This window comes from Telopea speciosissima, chromosome 1 (assembly GCF_018873765.1).
Source record: "Telopea speciosissima isolate NSW1024214 ecotype Mountain lineage chromosome 1, Tspe_v1, whole genome shotgun sequence".
Classification (NCBI taxonomy): Eukaryota; Viridiplantae; Streptophyta; class Magnoliopsida; order Proteales; family Proteaceae; genus Telopea; species Telopea speciosissima.
The window spans coordinates 44,268,423-44,290,239 of NC_057916.1; the positions used below are offsets into that span (position 1 = coordinate 44,268,423).

The following is a 21,817-nucleotide window of genomic DNA, read 5'->3' on the forward strand; positions in this document are numbered from 1 at the left end:
TAGGGTCCGAAGTCAAACTCCTATTTGGACTTTGATTTTTCAAAATCTAATAGTGCCATTTTGTTTAAATGGCCCAAAATAGGCTGTATACCAAGTTTCATGACCTAACTAGGTGAAAAACCCATCGAAACCAAGCATCGAGTTCAACAAAAAAATGCACCAACTCGTTGAGATCTCGGCCCAACTTGGTTTTCTGCCTGGCCGAAAGCAGCTCCGTAACCGAGACCTTGAACCATGAGTAGGTGTCTCCTATGGATGGTATTAGAATTGAATCGTGCTATCGATGACACTCATATAAATGCCTTAGTACCTCGATCCAAACAAATACCTTACAGAGGAAGAAAAGGAGAAACAACATAGACTGTCATGTGTGCATGTTCACATGACATGAAATTCACCTTTGTGTATAGTGGTTGGGAGAGCTCTGGGAATGATTGTCATGTATTTGTAGCTGCACTAGCAGATCCAACCTTACACTTCCTTGTCCTCTTCTAAGTAAATACAAAGTAAAGACTATCCACGTTTATTCAATTGGTATGAAGTCTCAAATATTAGTCATTGATTTTTTGTTTCAAATAGTATATGTTAGGCATGTATTATGTAGTGGATTTTGGATATCTATCAATAAGGGGCAATGCTATCATCTCCAAGATTACAGAGGCAAAGGAAGACGAGCTAGGACTGCTAAAGAACTATCCAACCACATCCACATCCATGCAAGTGTAAGGAATGTTATAGAATGGAGCTTTGAGGCCTTAAAAAAACTGTTTCCTTTACTTAGCAAAATGCCATGTTTTCTACTTAGGACCCAAAGCCGCATTGATGCAGGGGCATCCGGCTGTTACCGCCACACCAAGAAAAGAAAGAAAAGAAAAAAAGGGGCTAAGAAGAAGTGCAGCCGCTAGCCCAAGGCCTAGCCTTGCGTGCGTTTTGGAAAGTGGGGGGTCTACTAGGAGATACTCTAGTGGCTATTACACTTCTACCTAGAAACATGAAAGGACTATTAAATAAGACTAGGAAATATGAAAAGACTGTTTGAAAACAAAAAAGGCTTCCATTATTAGTTTTCAAAGTCTTATTTGTAGTTCCTATGTCTTGGGAGCATGGTACTAAAACTCGGAACTCGACCCTGGGAAAAACCGAGATCTCGAGATCTCGGTTGAGTTGGTGCATTTTTTTTTTCAACTTGAAACCTGGTTTTGGTGGGTTTTAGACCTAGTTTGGGTCTGAAACTTGGTACTCAGCCTATTTTAGGCCATTTAAACACAATGGCACTATCAGAGTTTGTAAAAACAAAGTCCAAATAGGAGTTTCACTTCGGACCCTAGGTTGGTAGGCAATGACGTACTAAAATACCCTACTCTACACATAATTTAGTAATAGAAAGCAAGCAAAACATTCAATTAATGTAAAACAACTTAAATAAGAATTAGAAATGTTAAAGTGATACATCAAACTGTTTAACAATGTTACAACTATCATCACATAAAAATCCCTTGAATCACGCATTCAGACCCCACTAGTGCCACATAGTCTTCCCATGACATAGTGTTATTGTACTGTTGGACATAGTTTTCCACAACAATCATATAAGAGTTGTCATCAACATATGCTAAGTCCCCTATCCTAGGGTATAGCAGTTGCCATGAGGCGTGAGATCTACTACTATTGTCATATTGAGGCATGTATGGGTGTAGCTGAAGCAACTCTCCGGCAGGTTGTACGTTGAAATCCTTTAATTTTGTAGCTGAATCCTTCAATTGTGTAGCTGAATCAACTCTCTGGCAGGTTGTACGTTGAAATCCGGAGGTAAAATGAGCTCACAACCTTCAAAGGGGAAGAAAAGAGCTTCTGGACAGAACTCGATCGAGAAATCTCGAGTTCTGTCGAGTTATGACGAGTTATGACAATTTTAAAGGATAACATGGGTCGAGATCTGGTTCGACCCGACTCGAGTTACCCGAGATCTCGACCGAGAAATTGCATTTTTAAAATTTGTTTTACGACTTGTCTCAACCTCCTAGAAAATCGAGATCTCGCGAGTTTTAGAACTATGCTTGGGAGCAGCTTTCTAGGTCTTTTCCATATTTAGGACTTGTTATCTATGTATTGGGAATTACAAGGGGTTTTAGAATTCTAAGTCTCTTTATTGCTATTGTGTTGTACTCAAGATTTCTATCTCTATATATTACAAGTCCTGGCTACTCTCAAAAGGCAACCATGAATTGAAAACAAATTGCTCTCTCTGAGAACTCTTGCTTGTGACTCATGTGGCCAAAAGTGGATCTCTTTTGGTGTTCCTAGGTGGGACTCCTACGGTGGACAACTAGTGGGACTCTAGTTTGCCAAATTTATCTTTTGTTTTATCCTTAAAATCCATCTTCTTTCTTCTTCTCTTAAAAGCGTCACCCCTCATCACTCTTACCAACACCATCAACAGCCTTATAGTTTTATAGCCTTGTCATATTGGGTTTGGATTGGTTGGCGGCATACAAGGCAAATGTACTTTGTGCAGAGAGGAAGGTTTTATTCAAGCCTAGAGGTGAGGAAGGGTTTATCTTTGTGGGTGACAAAAAGAAGAAGCCAAGGAGAACAATTATATCGGCACTTCAGATGAAGAAGTTGCTTGATAAGGGTTGCCAGGGATACCTTGTCTCGGTAATGGATGCTAAGGCAAAGGTTAGGCCAATGTCAGAAATTCCAGTGGTTAATGAATATCCTAATGTTTTCCCTGATGACTTGACAAGTCCACCTCCACCTAGGGAAACTGAATGTGTAATTGATTTGCTTCCTGGAACGGTACCGGTGTCTAAAGCACCTTATAGAATGGCACCAAGTGAGTTGAAAGAGTTGCAAATTCAGTTACAGGATCTATTGAAGAAGGGGTTTATAAGGCCAAGTGTTTCACCTTGGGGTGCACCGGTATTGTTTGTTAAGAAGAAGGATGGAAGCATGCAAATGTGCATAGATTACCGGGAGTTGAACAAGTTGACAATTAAGAACAGGTACCCATTACCAAGAATTGATGATCTATTTGATAAACTCCAGGGTGCCAAAGTCTTTTCGAAGATTGATCTTAGATCTAGGTATCATTAGCTTCGAGTCAGGGAAGGTGACATCAACAAGACAGCCTTCCGGACTCGATATGGGCAATATGAGTTCCTAGTAATGTCCTTTGGCCTTACAAATGCACTGACAACCTTTATAGACTTAATGAATAGAGTTTTCCACGAACCACGATGTATTAGATAAGTTTGTTATAGTATTCATTGATGACATCTTGGTTTACTCTAAGAACGAAGAAGAACACTCCGAACACTTGAGGTTTGTGATGCAAAGGTTGCGGCAAAAGAAATTATATACCAAATTCAGCAAATGTGAATTTTGGCTACCACAAGTAGGGTTTTTGGGCTATGTGGTTTCAGCAAAAGGGATCGAAGTGGATCCAAGCAAGGTGGAAGTAATAGTGAACTGGGAAAGGCCCAAGACAGTGACAGAGATAAGAAGTTTCCTAGGGTTAGCTGGATACTACAGAAGATTCATAGAAAACTTCTCCAAAATAGCAATGCCCATGACCCAACTCACAAAGAAAGGTGTCAAGTATGAGTGCACTGAGGCCTGTGAGAAAAGCTTTTAGGAGTCAAAGCAAAGGCTAGTGACAACCCCTGTTCTAATTGTTCCTTATGGTACTGAGGGAATGGTTGTATACATTGATGTTTCTAAAACAGGGCTAGGTTGTGTACTAATGCAACATGGGATGGTTGTTGCATATGCCTCCCGGCAGTTGAAAGAATACAAGAAGAATTACCCCACGCATGATCTGGAATTGGCTGCAGTGGTTTTTGCTTTGAAGATTTGGAGGCATTACCTATATGGGGAGAAGATAGAAATATTCATAGATCATAAAAGTCTCAAATATTTCTTCACTAAAAAAGAGTTGAACATGAGACAGAGGAGATGGCTAGAGCTTGTAAAGGATTATGAATGTGAGATCCTATACCATCCAGGTAAAGCCAATGTGGTGGCTAATGCTCTTAGTAGAAAATCATAAGATTGGTCAATAGAGATGATACATTTGAATAAACATTTGGTAAAGGAGTTCAAGGAACTTGATTTGGTTTTTGTGATGGGAAATACTATCGGAATAGTATCTATGCTAACCGTAGAGCCTTCACTTAGAGTACGGATCATTTCAACTCAGCCTTCAGATGAAGAGTTTAAAAGGATAATGGAGGAGATCAAAGAAGGAACACAGAAGAACCCAGACTTTACTGTGACTCCCAGTGGTGTCCTTATGTTCAGAGACCGATTGTGTGTGCCTGCAGATGGTGACTTGAAAAATCTGATATTGAAAGAGGCACATCAGTCTCTAGTGTCTATCTATCCAGGTACTACGAAGATGTAAAAGGATTTGAAACAGTACTTGTGGTGGTATGGAACGAAGAATGATGTAGCAGCCTATGTGTCCAAGTGCTTAACCTGCCAACAAGTTACGGCATTAGAATTTAGACATCAACCTCATGGATTGTTACAACCATTATCTATACCGGAATGGAAATGGGAGCAAATTACCATGGACTTTGTCGCAGGTCTTCCTCGTACTAGAAAAGGTATGGATACCATTTGGGTGGTTGTGGATAGATTGACAAAAACAATCCATTTCATCCCTATAAAGATCACTTATTCCATGGATTAGCTAGCAAAATTATATGTGGACAACATTATTCGATTGCATGGCATACCTTTAAATATAGTGTCAGGCAGGGATCCCAGGTTCACATCAAGGTTTTGGAAGAGCCTGCAAAGTGCAATGGGCACTAAATTGAACCATAACTCGGTGCATCACCCCGAAACTGATGGACAATTGGAAAGAACAATTCAGACCTTGAAGAATATGCTTAGAGCATGTGCGATGGTGATGAGTGGTAGTTAAGATGAACATCTTTCTCTGATTGAATTTGTCTACAACAAAAGCTACCAAGCAACCATTGACATGACACCTTTTAAGGCACTTTATGGAAGGACTTGTCGCACCCCATTGTGTTGGGATGAAGTAGGTGAATGGCGCATCTTGGGCCCAGAGTTGATCCAACTAACTTGTGAAAAGGTTGATCTCATCAAAGAGAAGATTAAGGCTACTCAATCTCGACAGAAGAGCTATGTCGATAAGAGAAGGCAGCACTTGGAGTTCAATGTTGGAGAGAAAGCCTTTCTGAAGGTGTCTCCAACCAAAGGAGTTGTACGCTTTGGAAAGAAGGGAAAACTGAATCTGAGGTACATTGGTCCTTTCGAAATTCTATCCAGATTTGGGGCCGTGGCCTATAAGCTAGCACTGCCTCCATCACTTGCAGGCATACATGATGTCTTCCATGTCTCCATGTTGATACAGTACATACCAAATTCGACACATCTTCTAGCTTAGCAGCCAGCTGAACTTGTTGCTGATTTGACATATGAGGAGGTACCTGAAGAAATCCTTGATAGGAAGGAACATAATCTACGGAACCGTACCATCTCGTATGTCAAGGTTAGATGGAGTAATCACTCCTCTACTGAGGTATCTTAGGAACGAGAGGACTTGATGTGAGAACGATACCCTCATCTTTTTGGCTTATCAGGTATGTCAATTTCGAGGACGAAATTTTTATAAGGTTGGGGGAGTGTGAGACCCACCTCTAATTTGAGCCTATTTGAACTTGTGTGATTTCAGGTTCTGGTTCAGTATCCATGTATGCCTCAATGTTGTGGTCTGTATCAGTTGAGGATTCAGACTAATCCCTTGACCCATCTATGGAAGATTCCGAAGAGCCGACCTAGTTAGCCATTATTGAGTCTAAAGAACCCAGTGGGACCCCGCACATAAGTTTTGCATGCGAGACATGTTGGGTGGAGCATATGCAAAACCTCTCAATCTCTTAGGGCGGGTTATAGGTAACAATCCATTATTACAGATATAGAATTAATGCTTTAATTATGTAATATTAGCTGAAAACTAAATTTTCACCTGTAGGACCCACATCCCTGTGTGGTTGAGCCGCCTATGTTCCATCATAATCGGATTCCCATCTATGTTGAAGGACATCAATCCCGGGACTTAACTATAAGTTTTTATGGGGTTAATTGTCTTTCAATTAACTTAGAGAGTCACTTTTTCCAAATTAATTCTGTTTTGACCAAACCAAACACACCTTAGTAATCTAAGTATATAACCAATACTTAGTTTTAGGAATTCATTTCCTAGCTAAACAAGAACCGTTTCTGCTCTGGAGAAAGAAGAGAAAAGGAAGAAGGAAAGGAGAAGAAGGACTGGAATACCTGGAGCTTGGAAGGAAAAGCTCTAGGAAAGGTTTGATTGTTGGCTGCTACCATCTTCTCTGCTCCATATCCCTGGTAGGTTGTCAAATCACTCTGAAATTTCCCATTTCTTTCTTTGGTTCTGCTGAGTTCTTGACTCATCTCAGCCCAAACTTAGGAAATTAGGTAAATGGTTATAAAAACTGTAAACCCAACATGCATTTGGGTTTGTTTGAACCAATTGGTATGTTCTTCCTTCCCTTCAAGTTAATTTTTGGTTTTATGGTTGTGCATGGCAAGATCCATGAAGGATCAACCCAAACCACCATATTGTTTCAGCCACCGAATGGAGGTGTAGCCCTCCAACCGGTCAACCGGTCCCAGGGGACCGCCTCCATCCAGTCCTCCCCTGCTGTGTTCGTTTTACCCTAGTTGGTTTAGGCTCTTTTGTGGTTTGTCTTATAACCTTCCACTGATATCATATACTATTAAATAGGTTGTAGTCCCTATTTTGGTTGAGGTTTATCAAGAGTTGAAGCTACTTTAGTTTGGATAATCATCCAACTCAAGGTGAGTGGAATTTGACTTTGTTTGAGAGTGTTTATTTCCATTAATTTATGCTTATGCTTGCTGCACCTGTTCATTCATCATGTTAGAAGTTATGTTCATATATGTTTATAGCTTTTCTTTTGCATTAAGTGTATGCATGATGGTTAGGTTACATTCCATATTGCATATGCATCTTATTATTGTGATCTATGAATGATGTGCTTGAGAGGTGATGATGGAACTGATTTACTTTACTATCTATTATTGAATCATATGACATCATGTTAGAAATGCATATGGTTAGGCTATCATGAACCTAATGCTACGACCCTTGCCAACAGAGGTGAGGTGTTGGATAACCCGTGGTAGGTACGAAGGGATGATTCCGGAATGTCATTCATTGTCCCAGGTCCAAAGAGTATTTCCGGAATGGGATAAACAATAGGGTTAACATTGGGGGTTCGCTGGGGACCGATGTGTAATTCTGGTACTGGGGGTCTCTATCGTAGCAGAGTGGTATTCTTAGGGTCCGATGCGTGATTCCGGAACTGAAGATATCATACCTATTACAGTAGCATTTAAACCTCATGAGACTTAGATCTGTTGCTAGTTGCATGCTTAGACTTAAGACATGCATGATGGACTATGTGCATCTATTTGCATGTTTTCCCTCGCTGGGCTCAGTGGAAATCATCCCCGCGGATATTTATTTTTTCTAGCTACTATGGCGGGTTGTGAGGAACCAAGTATGGATACTGTGGTTGCTTTGGATTTTCACACCGATGATGGTCGTGCGGTGCGGGAGTTTGAAGTACATGATGTTTCCTACGTATGCGACGCGTGCGCATTCCTGTGATGTGGCCTGACAGACTAGGCTATGTTCTTTTGTGTTTATACATTATTTTTGTTATTGTAAAGTATATAGTGGCTTTTGTAGACCTTTGAGCTTGTATTTACTTCTGAGAAGCTGTATAGTGTAAATGCAAGTCTTAAATCAATATATATATATATATATATCAGTTATCACTTAGATTCCTTTTATTACTGTTGTTATTATTATTTATTCTCTCTTCCGCTGCGTTTTGATTACTGTATTGTGTTAAATCTGTGAATGGGAGTACTGTACTTGCGATCCTGGTAGTTGGTTAGATGTCGGTTGGCATCCAGTCACACCATGCCCTTATTAACCAGGCTAGGGTGTGACAAGCCTACCGTTCTTTGGTCCTATACAACCTGATTTCAATCTAGTTGTCCTCCAGAATCGATCCTGAGTTGCAGATCCTTACAGAATTCGCCACCACGCATTGTCATTGCTTGTTGTGCCCTGCACAACTTCATTCGTGACGAACAACATGCTGACAAGAATTTTTCTCATTATGGAGAGGAAGATTTGACAGTGTCCATCTAACGATGATGATGATATTCCAACAGAAATGGTAGTACTAGCTAAAGAGATAGGGCAAGAGAGATGGATACACTTAGGAAGAACATTGCAAACAAGTTGGCTAGGCAATGTTAGGCAATGTCGCATGCCTGAAATATGATTCTTAACTTGTACTATTTCTTTTGATGTGTAAGAACATTGATGTATGTTGATAGTTAGGACATGCTGAAATTAGAGTAATTTTTAACTTTATTAATATTGTAGAACAATGAAAAATTCACAACCTATGTGTCTATGTACAAGGAGAGAGGATTTTGAAGGTTGCCCATACGGAATGCAACTACGCACGGTGGTTTTATAAACGCCCCACAAATGAAAACCATCCAAACTTCTTCATGTGGGTGAGTTACCACAAGCCCAATGAATCTTCATCCTCCACTCTTGTTCGTGATATTGCTCCTAACCATGCACCTTGATATCAGCCATAGAGGGACGACTGTCTACACTATCCGTGTTGTACACACAGTGCATGTGTTGTTGTCACTGTTGTCAACACAATGCATAAGCTTAGTCTACCGTGTAGAGTCTAGAGAGGTAGAGGCAGCATACTGATGTGGTAGGGCATCTACAGTGATGTGGCAAGGCATCACATGTGCTCAGACAAATGGCAATATGACATAGCAGCACATGGTCAGTAGGTACACTCAAATGGCAGTATGATATGGTAGCACGGTCAATAGGTGTACTGAGTTGGCAGTACAGATGTGTACCGGTGTGTACAATGAAATTGGCAGTTGTCAGTGTATCAGAGAGTATGGCATTCATCAGTGGTGTTGGCTCAATGCATATGATGCATTCAACATAGCATAACTGGAAGCCGTGGTTTGAGAACTCAGTTTCGGTACTGGTTTTGCCCAGCCAAAAAACTAAGTTGGCCAAGATCTCGGCGAGTTGGTGCATTTTTTTTCTTTTGAACTCGGTTGATGGTTTCAGTGGGTTTTTGACCTAGTTTGGTCATGAAAGTTGGTATACAACCTATTTTGGGCCATTTAAACATACTAACACTATCAGATTTTAAAGTCAAAGCCCAAATAGGAGTTTGATTTAGTGGGAAACCAAGACAGACACTTATTTATGCCAGAAACCAGGACAAACACTTATTGTTGGAATATGTACACCAGAATACCGTGGGGGTATTCTGTCCCCTTTGTAATTTTCTCTTTATTATAAATAAAGAGCTTGTCTGATCGATATGATCACTCAAGCATTACAATTTTCTTCCATCTTTTCTTCTCTCTTTTCTTCTCTCTAAAGTTACTAGTTACAGGTCCTAGGTTTTCTACACTTATTTATGCCTAATAGCATTTAAGTAAATGTTTTTTCACTTACTTCAGATATTCTTCATAAATAAGCAAATACCCCCTATTTGAATCCAATAAAATAGTTAAAAAATCAAATTCCAAAAGGATAAAAAGTCAACCCCCCAGGTCTAAAACAAAAATTGGATTTTCGGCGGTAGGTGCAATTTTCAACTTTTAAATGCTGGGGTTTTTCTCAAATAAAAAATATTCCATAAATCTTAATTTGTTAAAACATTGCTAAAAGCCAAAAGTGCGGTAAAATATTCATTTGTTTTAATGTCTAAAAAAATATTTTCATTAAAAACGATTTAAGCAATCTTGGATTTATTGGAAAGCTTTACAACTAAGCTTTCAAACAAATCCAGGATTGCTTAAGTTTGATTTATATTGAAGGAGTTATGTTTCAGTCAAACCTAATTTGGTGCACGAATGCTGTCAAAATCGTTCTGAATGAAAATATTTTTTTTAGACATAAAAAAAAATGAATATTTTACTGTATTTTTGGTTTTTAGCAATGTTTTAACATATTAAGATTTATGAAATTTATAGATTTAAGAAAAACCCCAGCATTAAAAAGTTGAAAATTGCATCTACCACCGAAAATCCAGTTTTTGTTCTTGAACTGGGGGGTTGACTTTTTATCCTTTTGGAATATAATTTATTAACTATATTTATTGGATTCAAATAGGGGGTATTTGCTTATTTATGAATAATAGCTTATGTAACTTTACTTAAAATGATATTAGGCATAAATAAGCACCTATCCTGGTTTCTGGCATAAGTGTCTGTCTTGCTTTCTAGCATAAATAAGTGTCTGTAAGGTTTGCATAAATAAGTGTTTGTATACCAAGGTTTCCCACCGAGATCTCGGCCGAGACACTGTATTTCTCCATTTCGCTTTCAATCTCGTCTCGGTGTCTGAAAAAACCGAGATATTACCGAGATCTCGGCAAGTTCTTGAACTATACTGGTCTGTTTGGTTGGCAAACACACTCGCAAATGAGTGTGTGCTGACATGGCAGGATTGAATCATCAGATTCGAGGTGAATTTCAGATATGCTACAGTGTTCTGTGTTAAAGCTCACATCATGAGAGTTGTAGCCCTTCTTGTTAGCTTTCCACCAATAAATAATTCCGTCAATCATTCAATATAAGAGAGTTATGGCTATTTTCGTATTGTCGTGCAATTTTGTTTGCAGCAAGCCACAGTACAGATGGGCACTCTTAGGGTAACTTTCGAACATGATGCTTTCATCCTGTGTGAATGGTCAAAACATGAAAGACATAGATCCTTTAAGCATCTTTCAAATGCAATTGCAATCAAGTCATTTGGAGTTGTAGAGAAAGAGTTACAGCAAAGACATCAGGCAAGCGTTAAACTATTCAGAACACTATTTCCACTATATAGTGCTTTCATGGATTTTTGAGCTGTCCTACTTGTTGAATTTGTAAAATCTCAAAACATGAAGATTGAAGCCCCTTCACTCCTCTCCATTAGGATTTATAATCACATCAATCTGCTTTTGGAAGAGGGAGATTTGGTTTGAACAAAAGCAGCACATGTGCCCAAAATTCTGGTTGTGCATTTACAGTACCTTTATGGATTTTTTCAGCTGTCTTTTAGTGGGAATTTGGAGGAGCTAAAACATGTGAAATTAGTATATCTGAGTTAGATTTCTAGGAAATTTAAAGCATATCAATATGATAATAGAGTGGAAACTTATGGCTTGTTCTTCAGGTAAGGCATGTATGGTTCAGGATGCAGTTTCTGCATATGCATCAGATTCAAGCTGCATTTTGGGATCTTTAAAATGATTATGGGTTAGTGGTGTAAATACAAAAGTTGTAGGACTTTAAGTCATCTTTCATGTGGAAAAATAAGCAACTCAATTGAAGATTAGACAAGAGAGTTATGATTTGATCTTCAAGCATGGCCCATATGTGTCAGGAAGGAGTCTCAGCATATGTCATAGTCATGAGCAATTTTGAGATCCTTGCACTGGACTTTGGTTGAAGGTGTCTTCATGAAAGTTGTAGCCCTTCGAGTTTTCTTCATGTAGAAAGAAGAATCAGGTCAATCGGAGTTTGCACGAGGAAGATATGGCCGTTCCACGGAGGACACTCATTCTGCCCTTCTTTTGATATGGTTGGTCGTCCGTTTGGGAGCTCTAATGTTTCGGTTAACACATGACAGTTTTGGTTCATCTGACTTAGGATAGATTTTTGAGTATGTTCTGGGCGGAATTAGAGAAAGGCTATTTCTATGAAAGTTAATGCATTTTGAGTCTTCTTTTAGATGCAACAAGAATCAGCCCAATCGGAATTACAGAGAGGGACTTATGACTTCTGGACTGAGGAAATGTTAGTCTGCTACACTTGAAACTGGTCTGACCGGGTGGTTAGACCATGCACGAGATTGGGGATTTTGTTGAGCTTCTTAAGTATGTTTAACGACTCATTTTTCATATCTCTTCAATAACACAAGGTAGAAAATCCTTAGGAGAGAAAAGAGAAGGGTGGAGTTATTGATGGTGCATTGACTCATCTCCAACCACCATTATTGGTTTCTTTAAAGCTCCATTGTGAACTTGAAAGGTGGGTGAGTATTGATGAAGATTTGAGAGGGGTTTTGTTTGTGTATTGCAATGAATCCATCCCAACTACCATTCCAAGGGCATAAAAGTCATTCATCATTCATTCCATGAGTTGCATGTCATATTTTGAGCTTAAGGGAATGTATGTGAGCTATTGTTGAATACTATGCAATGCTTGAAAAAGAACATGAAGAAAGGAAGGGAGAGAAGCAAGTGGGAGTTTTTATTGTACAATTGCCTACTCCATCACTCAAGATTGATTGCTTCAAGCTCCATTGAAGACAAATCTTGTGTGGTATGCTTTGTTGAAAACATAGAAGGGGTTGTGCAAGGAGGGGAAAAAGTGTGAGTAAATATGCTTATGCCATTGCCATGTTGTGGAAATTGAAGGTGAGCATCCATGGAGTTTGAAGCTTGCATCCGAGTTGTCTGTACTCTGTGCACCGGTGGAGCACTCCAAGTTGGGATTACATTGGGAAGGTAATCCATTAGTAAACCTTATCTCTTGTATTTGACTTGTAGGCTAGATGCTTGTATAAATGCCTAGGTTAATGTAAATGTTGTAATATTAGGGGTTTGTATTATTCTGCTACATTGTAGGGCATCATTATAACCCCATTTCTTTACTGGGTATTCAGTAGGTGTTGGGTACTCTTTTGGGGTAACACCCTTGCCTTTGAGTATCAAGGGTTGAAGTAGGAGAGGTGCTCCTAAGTCATAGTTGTGACTGAAACACTATTGGGGTTTGCAGCCCTCGTTTGTGATTATCACAAGCCAAAGCAGGTGTACAGGACCTGGACTGTTGTCACGGTCAGAACCAAGTTTTTAGTAGATGCTGAGCCCAGTTGGGCATTCCTCCGTTAATGTAAGAAACTTGCTGAAGCACGTATATTTTGTGTTTTGGATGTGACTGCTACCTATGTATATTGGAGTGCTTGTCTGCAGGATGGGTGTGCACACCAGTTGGACCTTGCCACATGAATTGTATGCCTGCCAGTGGTTGAGAGGCAAGGTGTGTCACACAACTGGGTGTGATTGAGATTGCCATTATAATGTTTGAGACAAAGTGTGTGGAGGAATGGTAAACTTGGAATAGCCCCAACCAATTAGAGGGTGCCTGTAACAGTTGCAGGTGGGAGTACCTATAGTAGTCAAGTCAGCTCTAGGAAGCATTATCAGTGTGGTGTGTGCTTGAGATAGGAAACAGTATCAATGCCAAGTGTGTGTCTACAACAGTGGGTTAGCCTATTAGTGATTGAGGACAGCTAGTAGGGAGTGCCAAGTGAGGGATTCTTAGTGGGTACATTGGGGAGAGTGCTGGGAGATAAAATTGGAGAAAATTTTATAGATCCTAATTCACCCCCTCTTAGTGTCAACCTGGGAACAACAATCTGGTGTTTGATATTAAATTTTTTTTAGTCATGTGGTGTATGATCATTTCTATTGCTGTTATTTACCTTATTTTACGAGGTTAAAGTGATTTGTAATAACTCTTTTTCTTATGGGGAAGTTTGAATAGTAGGAACTTACTCAATATTATAACAATTTACCTCAACTTCAATGGGTTAATCATTCTTATGTGGCTATTCTCAAAAATTTGTGTCATGAAAATTATGTCAAGGGATGGCATTTTATGTAATTTGGTAGAAATAGAAGAGAACTGTTTATGTTAATATCGCATTCCATACATGTTTCTGTTTTTCTGTAACTACAGAAACAGTTTTTTCCTAGGTTTACCATACAACATTTGTTGGTACAAAATCACTCCAAAAATCCAGAAACAGAGAGTACTTTTTTTGACTCGGAACCAGTTTTTTTTAAAACAGAAACATTGCCATACAGAGCCTTAGAGCCCGTTTGGTAACACTTCTGTTTCTTGTTTTTGGTGTTTTTCTGTGCTACTGGCACAGAAAAACGAAATCTACCCTTTGGATGCACTGGTCTGTTTTTCTGTGCTAGTGAAACAAACCGGCCAAAAAAAACACAAAAAACAGGAAATGTCGAAACATGTAAAACCTTGTTTCTTGACTTCTGAAACACTTCAAATGAAACAAATTTGGGAAAAGTGGTAGACTTGTTCCCGATCTTTTTGAAGACGAGAGCTCCATTGTCTTTTCTTCTCCAACGAGCCGCCCCTGTGAGGGGCTTCTCCAACGAAACCCTAAGATCTATACTGGTTCCTTGTGAGATCGTCCTCTGCAACAGGTAAAAACTGCTCTTCTTCTTCTTTTCCTTCCTCTGCTCGTCTTCTTCTTCTTCCTCTGGTCATTTTCTTCTTCTTCCTTTGTTCATCGTTTTCTTCTTCTTCCTCTGCTCATCTTCTTCTTTTTCTTTCTCTGCTCGTCTTCTTCTTCTTCCTCTGGTCCGGAATGGATTGGCTAACTGTCGAGATACTTGATCTCAGTGGAACCCTCCGATTGAGACCAGAATTGCAAATTTAGTCGACAGGTTCTCTGGATTGGGTGTCCATGATTCTTCCAATGATAGTTTATTTCAGGTCATGAAGGCACTTGAAGCCGCTGAGAGCGCAATCAAGCAACAGGTTAGCGTTTCAATTTTCCTCAGTATTAGTTTCCTAAATATCACTTTTCATTACAAAAAGCCAAAATTCCATGAATTATCTGAAATTGGGTGTAATGCTCATACTTGCACCTGTATACTGAGACATGCTATTTCACTTATGTAACCAATTCTATTAGGATTATCCGACGATCATTTCTGCTGAGCAGGTTTATGGCTGGTCCTTTTACAGTTCACTAGCTTTTTACACTCAATTGGGAATTGGGTTCCAAAGGCATATGGATGGGAGGTTGGGCCTTAACTTTAATCTTAGTAATCAGGCATAGACTGTTGGGATCTATGGATTCAATCTTGGCCAAGCACATGTGAGTGCACATGCATACACACATGCACTCACTTGCACATTTGATGTACTCTAGGATGGATACGATTTGGCTTCGGGTAATTGGGTGGAACCTTGAATTCAAAATTGTGTCAAGGTTCATCAATTGTGTTGTTCATTTTATTAGGCAATTGTATTTAGGCTTGAGTAGTCTAGTGGTCTATTGAGTTTATGGTTGTTGGTTGTTAAGGCAAACTGAGGTTGGCTCTGGTTGGATGTAAGGAGTTGTGAAGTAGAATATTTTAAGAAGAGAACATCAACATTTATAAAAAATAGTAACACTTTAGACAGTAGTTTGAAGGTAAACTAAACATTTCATTTGCCATACTTTTCTACAAAAAAACCCAGTAATTTAGCTGAAAATTTTACTTGCTATATATACTTCTGTCGTAAGTTTGAGTTAGTTGCACAGTCATTGTTGGTTAGAAAGTTTCCTTTTGCCTTTTTCTTTTCTTTTAAACCTTTGCTTAACTTTACATCATGTTAAATCCAACCGAATTCAGCTTAAATATAATCATTATTTGTTTTCTTAAGCTTTTTGGTGGTTAAAATGTATTAATTTATTAATTTGGTAAAAGGTGTTTCAGAACAGATTTTACCAAATGGTTTTGTGTTGTTTTTCTGTTCTAAAAATATTTTTGGAACAAGTTTACCAAACACCATTTTATCATCCAGAAACATGTTTCTAGCACAGAAACAGAAAAAAATGATAAAGGTAAAAAACACCTGTTCTGGAGCAGAAGTGTTACCAAACGGGCTCTTAGTGTTTTTATTCCTTGTTATAGCCATTTGAAGTAGCCATAATCAGTGCAAGAAAACTTCTGGTATTGCTATTTCTTCTGGAAATATGCTAATGGCATCCCTTTCCTTCAAATACATTAATAGTTTAAGAATCCAAGAACACATTTATGCTGAACAAAATACATGTCCTAGTAAACCTTAACATCTGTCCGGAACAAGGATTATTCCTTTCCTTCAATATTTTTTGGGATTGATGAAAGTAACACCGTCTAATCAGGTTACTGACTGGAAAGGGAGTCAATTTGATCTTGCAGCAGATCAAGTTGAGCGAAGGGTCATCTTTATTTCAGCTGGTGTGCTTGTGACAAATGGTAACTTACATAAACAGATCTTGGAGATTATCTCTGTTAGTTCCTCTATTGTTTGATTTGACAATTGTAAACATTTTTTAAATTATGAGATATCTCTTATAATGATGTTCTTAGATTGCACTCATAAGGACTCTACAAATCGTCTTGAGAATGTTGACATCAAAATCACTATTATTTGGGACAGTTTTCATGCTTATAATATCAAACCTATTTAGAAGTCAAACTTGTATTTTTTGCTACTGGTATAGACCAGCTACACCTCAAATGATTACTATGAACAGAATATTTGATGGGAAAGAAAAATTTTGAGTCATTTACAGGTGGCTTTAAGCAAATTGATGGTAGGGTTAAGAAGAGGTTCCATGACTCTTGGAGTTGTTCAAAATTTTAACTAGCTTGGAACTTGGATGCACCAGGTGGACTTGGGGAAGTCTTAGGCCATGTCAATGGGCCAAATTTATCATTAATGTTGGTTTTAGGAAGCTTCAGTGGCTAATTGTCTGGGAAACATTACTTTAATTCAAATTATTGTGTCATTTATGATTTATATGATCAATTTCTTAGTTAGGCTTTTTTGTGGGAGAATAGAAGAGTCAGAGTGATGTTCATTACCCTTAATGTCAACTTTGCACAAGAATTATTCTCTGTGCAAGATGGATGGAATCATGGAAGTCTCAAGGGATCAACCAAAAGGGGGCAGATTACATTTGAAAGGGAAACTCTAAATTATGAATTCGAGTAGGAAATTTAGGGTGGAAGATATAAATACTTAATTTGGGACTGCCTAGACTTCAAACTTTGTCACGGATTATTCTCTGCGCAAGATGGATGGAATCATGGAAGTCTCAAGGGATCAACCAAAAGGGGGCAGATTGCATTTGAAAGTGAAACTCTAAATTATGAATTCGAGTAGGAAATTTAGGGTGGAAGATATAAATCCTTAATTTGGGACTGCCTAGACTTCAAACTTTGTCAAGATCAGTACGTGAGAACTGGATAATCTTATTACCCTTAAATTGGGTCTAATAGTTGATCAGTTTGGGGTTTTCTTTATGGGGGAAACTTGTCGAATCACCATACGTTTTGCTCTTTAATATGCCAGGGGTTAGGTAGGAATGTAGGATGAACCCTAGGTTCAGTTATACACCCCTTTTAACAGGACCTCAAGAAAAATAGAATTTAGGTCAAGAGTAGGGTCAAAGTCAACTTTATCCAATGAAGGTCAGATTATGCCCAATGTTTATAAACTGTTAGAATGGGCAAACACCAAAATACAACAACGTTCTAACAGTCGGATTGAGCATAACAGCCAAAACAGGAGAAGTTTTGAATACCTAATCCAAAATCAAGTGATTTCTTATAAAAACAGATCACCTGGTCTGATCTGGCTAAACCTCTAGTCGAAGGATCCTTTTAAGAGGACCTTTGACACATCAAAATGAGGGTAATCTGCTGGCCAGACCCCTATGACACCCAATATCAACTTCAGCAATTTGGAAACAGGGCTGCCACCAGCTTCTATTTGGGAATCCCTTGCTGTGATGTAAATCCCAACATCAGTAGAATATGAACTGCAGTAATAGTTGGTGAATACCCCTTCCAATATCAAACTATATCAAACTTCAGCAAGCACAACAACAGTAGATAAATTTGTACTTGAAAGAAGAAAACAATATATAAAGAAAGGGATATGACCTTTGATTTCCCACCAATAGGTCTGGATCAGAATCCCTCCAATCCCAAGAGTTTCTCACTCTTCACTGAGTCTCAATGCAGTCTACTTTCTCAGTAGGAAAAAAAGGCAACAACCATAAACTTCATTCATCAATTCGTTGGTTAGGGCCAAATAGCCTACAAGCTGTTTATATAAGAGAAAGACTCCCTAGCTAAGTAAAACACTCGTCCAACCCAAGTTACATAGCCTAAAGGAAACTTACAGAAAAATAACACCTAAAAGGAAACCCTTTACATTAGATAAAGGAGTTAAACTTAAATAAAACAACTGAAACTAACCTAGTAAAGTAAATCCTGTATTCCTACCTAACACCCATTATTTAGGCCCATTAAAGTAGCTTATTACAATGAAAACCCATTTTACCAAAGGCTCAACACATATATAACCCAGGCCAGAGCTTATTTCTAATAAAATAAGCCATTTAGATGATTTATCTGCATCATAATATTTAATCGTGTATAGTAGGCAAAAAAAAAAATGTAATAAGAAACCTAGTGTGCTTAGCCCTCTTGTAAATAATAAATATCTAGAATGTACATTCACCTTGTGACTTGTTCCCTTCGTGGCGATTCATGAGGAATAAATCTTACCGGAGATCAACTGGAAAAGATTGTGATTTAGGTTCCTTCACCATGCCAGTGTCTAGGTTAATGGAGCCTGGGGAAATTTGTGGCATTGGTGGCATTTCTTTAACTGTCGGGTGATGAATTTTGACATTTTAGTATTAAAGTCAGATGGGTGTATTCTTTTCTGGGTAACTGAGAATGATGCTAACCCCATCAAAGACTTAGAAGATAATCCATGATGATTCACTCCCTATGTTACATGCACACTATGCACATCGTGCATGGAATAATGACATGTGTCTTGTGAAGTCAACATGGTTATGGTAAATTGCAATATCATGGGTAGATTGGTTACTGTGACTAAGAGTTGCAAGTGTTATAGAGTTGGTGGGATTGGTTACAGAAGATGCGTGAGAGGAGCAGTTGTAACCTAGTAGGAGTGGTAAGTTGTAACGGCTACGCAGACTATTTATTAGTAATCAGAAGTGGAAAAAAAAAAGATAAGACTTGAATTCCCTAGAACTTCTCTATTGAGAAAGAGGCTCGGCAACCTCCTAATTTCACCGATCTCATCCTAAATTATCTCTGTTATCTATCCAACGCATTGTCTTCATGATAGGTAAGCGAGGACAAGTAGTGCATGCATGTACCACCCTATATTTCTGAAAATACATCAACTTCTCTTGCATAAATATTGGTAGTCGATATGAAGCATCCATAATGAAATAGATATTAATGTTCTAAGCTGGCATATTTTTAGCGAAGTAATAATGCATCTTTCTCTTCTTCCTCCAACCATAACACATCCATTGCTTGAATAACCAAGAGATACTGACGTGGGACAGGCAGGGATGTTCTATTAGTGTGGGGGTTCAGGTTGATGGACCCGAATTTAGGATGAATTCAAGTAAGGAATAGGGATGCTGGGGTATAAAAGGTTAGTAATCAACCAATTGGGAAAGGAGTGGGCTGAATTTAATTGGTTGAGCACTTGTCGGGAATTGAGTTTAGATTGTTCTGGGAATATGGTGGATTGTAGGGTTGAGGGAGGGTCTTGTGCTTGATAAATAAGGTTGCAGATTTCGGAGATATTCACCGTTGAAATAAAATTATGGATCTATATTTGAAGTTGAAGCATGGCAATGGTGTTAATAGTAGAAACTATTTGCCAAGGTAGGGTATGTAAATCTTGCACTCAAAATATTTTGATTTCATTCAAATAAGATATTCAATCTCATCATATTTTTTCTTCGTTACTGATTGGTGAGAAATAGATACTCTTAACTCTGAGTTGGACTCCAAGAAATTCTCTATTAGTTTCTCTTTAAGGGTAAATTACCGATCACCTCCTGGTTTGCAATGGAAACTCGGATCACCCCCTGATTTTTGAAAAAACTCAAATCACCCTCTGGTTTAGACCCCAAAATGACAAATTAGTCCCTAACGTTAGTTTTATGCTGTTAAGTGATTATGTCAGCCAGTTAAATAAATTTAAATCCTTAAACTACCCTTGACCAATGTATAGTTACTATTTTACCCTTGAAATCTAAAAACCCCAAAACACAATTTAGGTTTTCTTCCTCTCGTCTTCTTCATCTCCCCACTGTCGCACCGCTGCCGTCACGCGACCATCTTCTCCCACCCCGACCTACAACCCCCTCCCTCTCCCTCTCTCGGGTTGTCGTCGCAATGTTCCGGGGAAGTACCTGACTATTGATCCCAACAGCCGTGCAGTAATGATTGCTGCTTGCGAGAAGCAGAAGTTCGTTTACATTTTGAACAGGGATACTGTTGCGAGGCTGGCCATTTCTTCACCTTTAGAAGCCCAGAAGTCTCACACTATTGTGTATTCCGTTTGCAGTGTTGATTGCGGTTTTGATAACCCCATTTTTGCTGCGATTGGAACCCCCAAATCTTTAAATGGTAATGGAAAAATAAAAATTAGGCGAGATGGGCAGCTAAGTGTATTGTTTGTCAAGGGTTTGTGATACGAGAACCTCCCCATCAAGTTTCTGATGCTTTGATCTTTCATAAAGATGAAATAGATGAGGTTTAATGAATGAAATTTTTAAGTCTCTATATAAATGATGTAACAACATAAGAAGAGAGTTGAAGAATTGCAAGCTGCTGCATAAGTGGAAACCCTGGAATGGTTATAGGTTATTTCTTTGATTCTTTTCTCTATTTGGGTTTTCTTTGTTTCCCTCCTTTCATTCTCCGCTACTGGTGCTTTCTTATTCTCCCCTCTTGAGCATGCCAGGTTATCTATTTGAGTATAATCTGTTTCTTTCCCTTGAATCAATTTGTATGTTATGGCATAACAAATCATCAATAGCTTTTACTTTCTTCAGAGTGCATGTCATAGTTGGGGGACTGGTTTCCATAATATCAGATGGTGACTTCTTAGATTCAAGGGGGATTTAGTCTTCTGCGTGTGGCAGCCCTCAAATCATCAATGCTCTCTTGATTTGTTATGCGGAAACATACAAATTTTGTTTTTGGTTCACATAATCGATGAGGTTAGTTCAGAGAGAAAAGGTCAAAAACAAAATACAAGAAATTTTCCTCTACAGAAACAATCAATCACCATTTTACTGCTACGGATTGCTGTTTAATTCTTCCGAGGATGGCTGCTGCAAGTGCTACCGTGAAAGTGGGATCTTTGGATAAAGAAGAATCCTATATATTCAAGAAGAGAGATCTTTTTCCTTAGAATATTCCAGGAGTTTTTGCCTTCTGGGAATTTGGGTTCAAGGGTGGTCGGGTGAACCGGCGGTAATGGTGGGTAGGGGTGGTGATGTTGGTGGCTGCGGCGGTGGTGGTGATTTGGGATATAATTAAATATATCAAAATTCGTATGCTAAATATAATTTAAAAAATATAATTAAATATATTAAAATTGGTATGCTAAATATAATTTAAAAACTTTGGGTATCTAAAGTGCATTTTCTACAATGGTTGGGTACCTCAATTGTCATTGTTTATCTTATTTTGATTGAGGTTAAATGTCATTTCACTTTTTGGTTTGATTTTAGTTAATACTGTTACTTTAGAGGGGGATGGATGAGTTTTTAAAAAAACCAAGGGGTGATTTGAGTTTCGCTTGAAAACCAGGGGTGATCAGTAATTTACCCTTTAATTGTTGCTACTCTTTATAAGGTTTAACTTTTAATAATCTGATGGCCTTCTAAATTATGTTAGAATAAAAATATGGACATGTTTAGTACTAATCTGAAATCATTATACTTCTAAATAGGCAACTTGATAGATTCTAGGAATCCATATAGGACCCAAGTTTGCTATGATGGGCTATCTCGTGA

The 21,817-nt window shown here is 38.5% G+C and overlaps 1 protein-coding gene across 1 annotated transcript in view; it reads left to right on the plus strand.

Annotated features, from left to right (window-relative positions):
* Positions 1 to 16,379, plus strand: part of LOC122643259 (putative PAP-specific phosphatase, mitochondrial) — a 50,699-nt gene extending 34,320 nt beyond the window's left edge. The window contains exon 9 of the mRNA XM_043836903.1: positions 16,103 to 16,379. Coding sequence (XP_043692838.1) covers positions 16,103 to 16,252 — 150 coding nt within the window. The 3' untranslated portion in view covers positions 16,253 to 16,379. The remainder of the gene's footprint in view (positions 1 to 16,102) is intronic.
* The last annotated feature ends 5,438 nt before the right edge of the window (positions 16,380 to 21,817 follow it).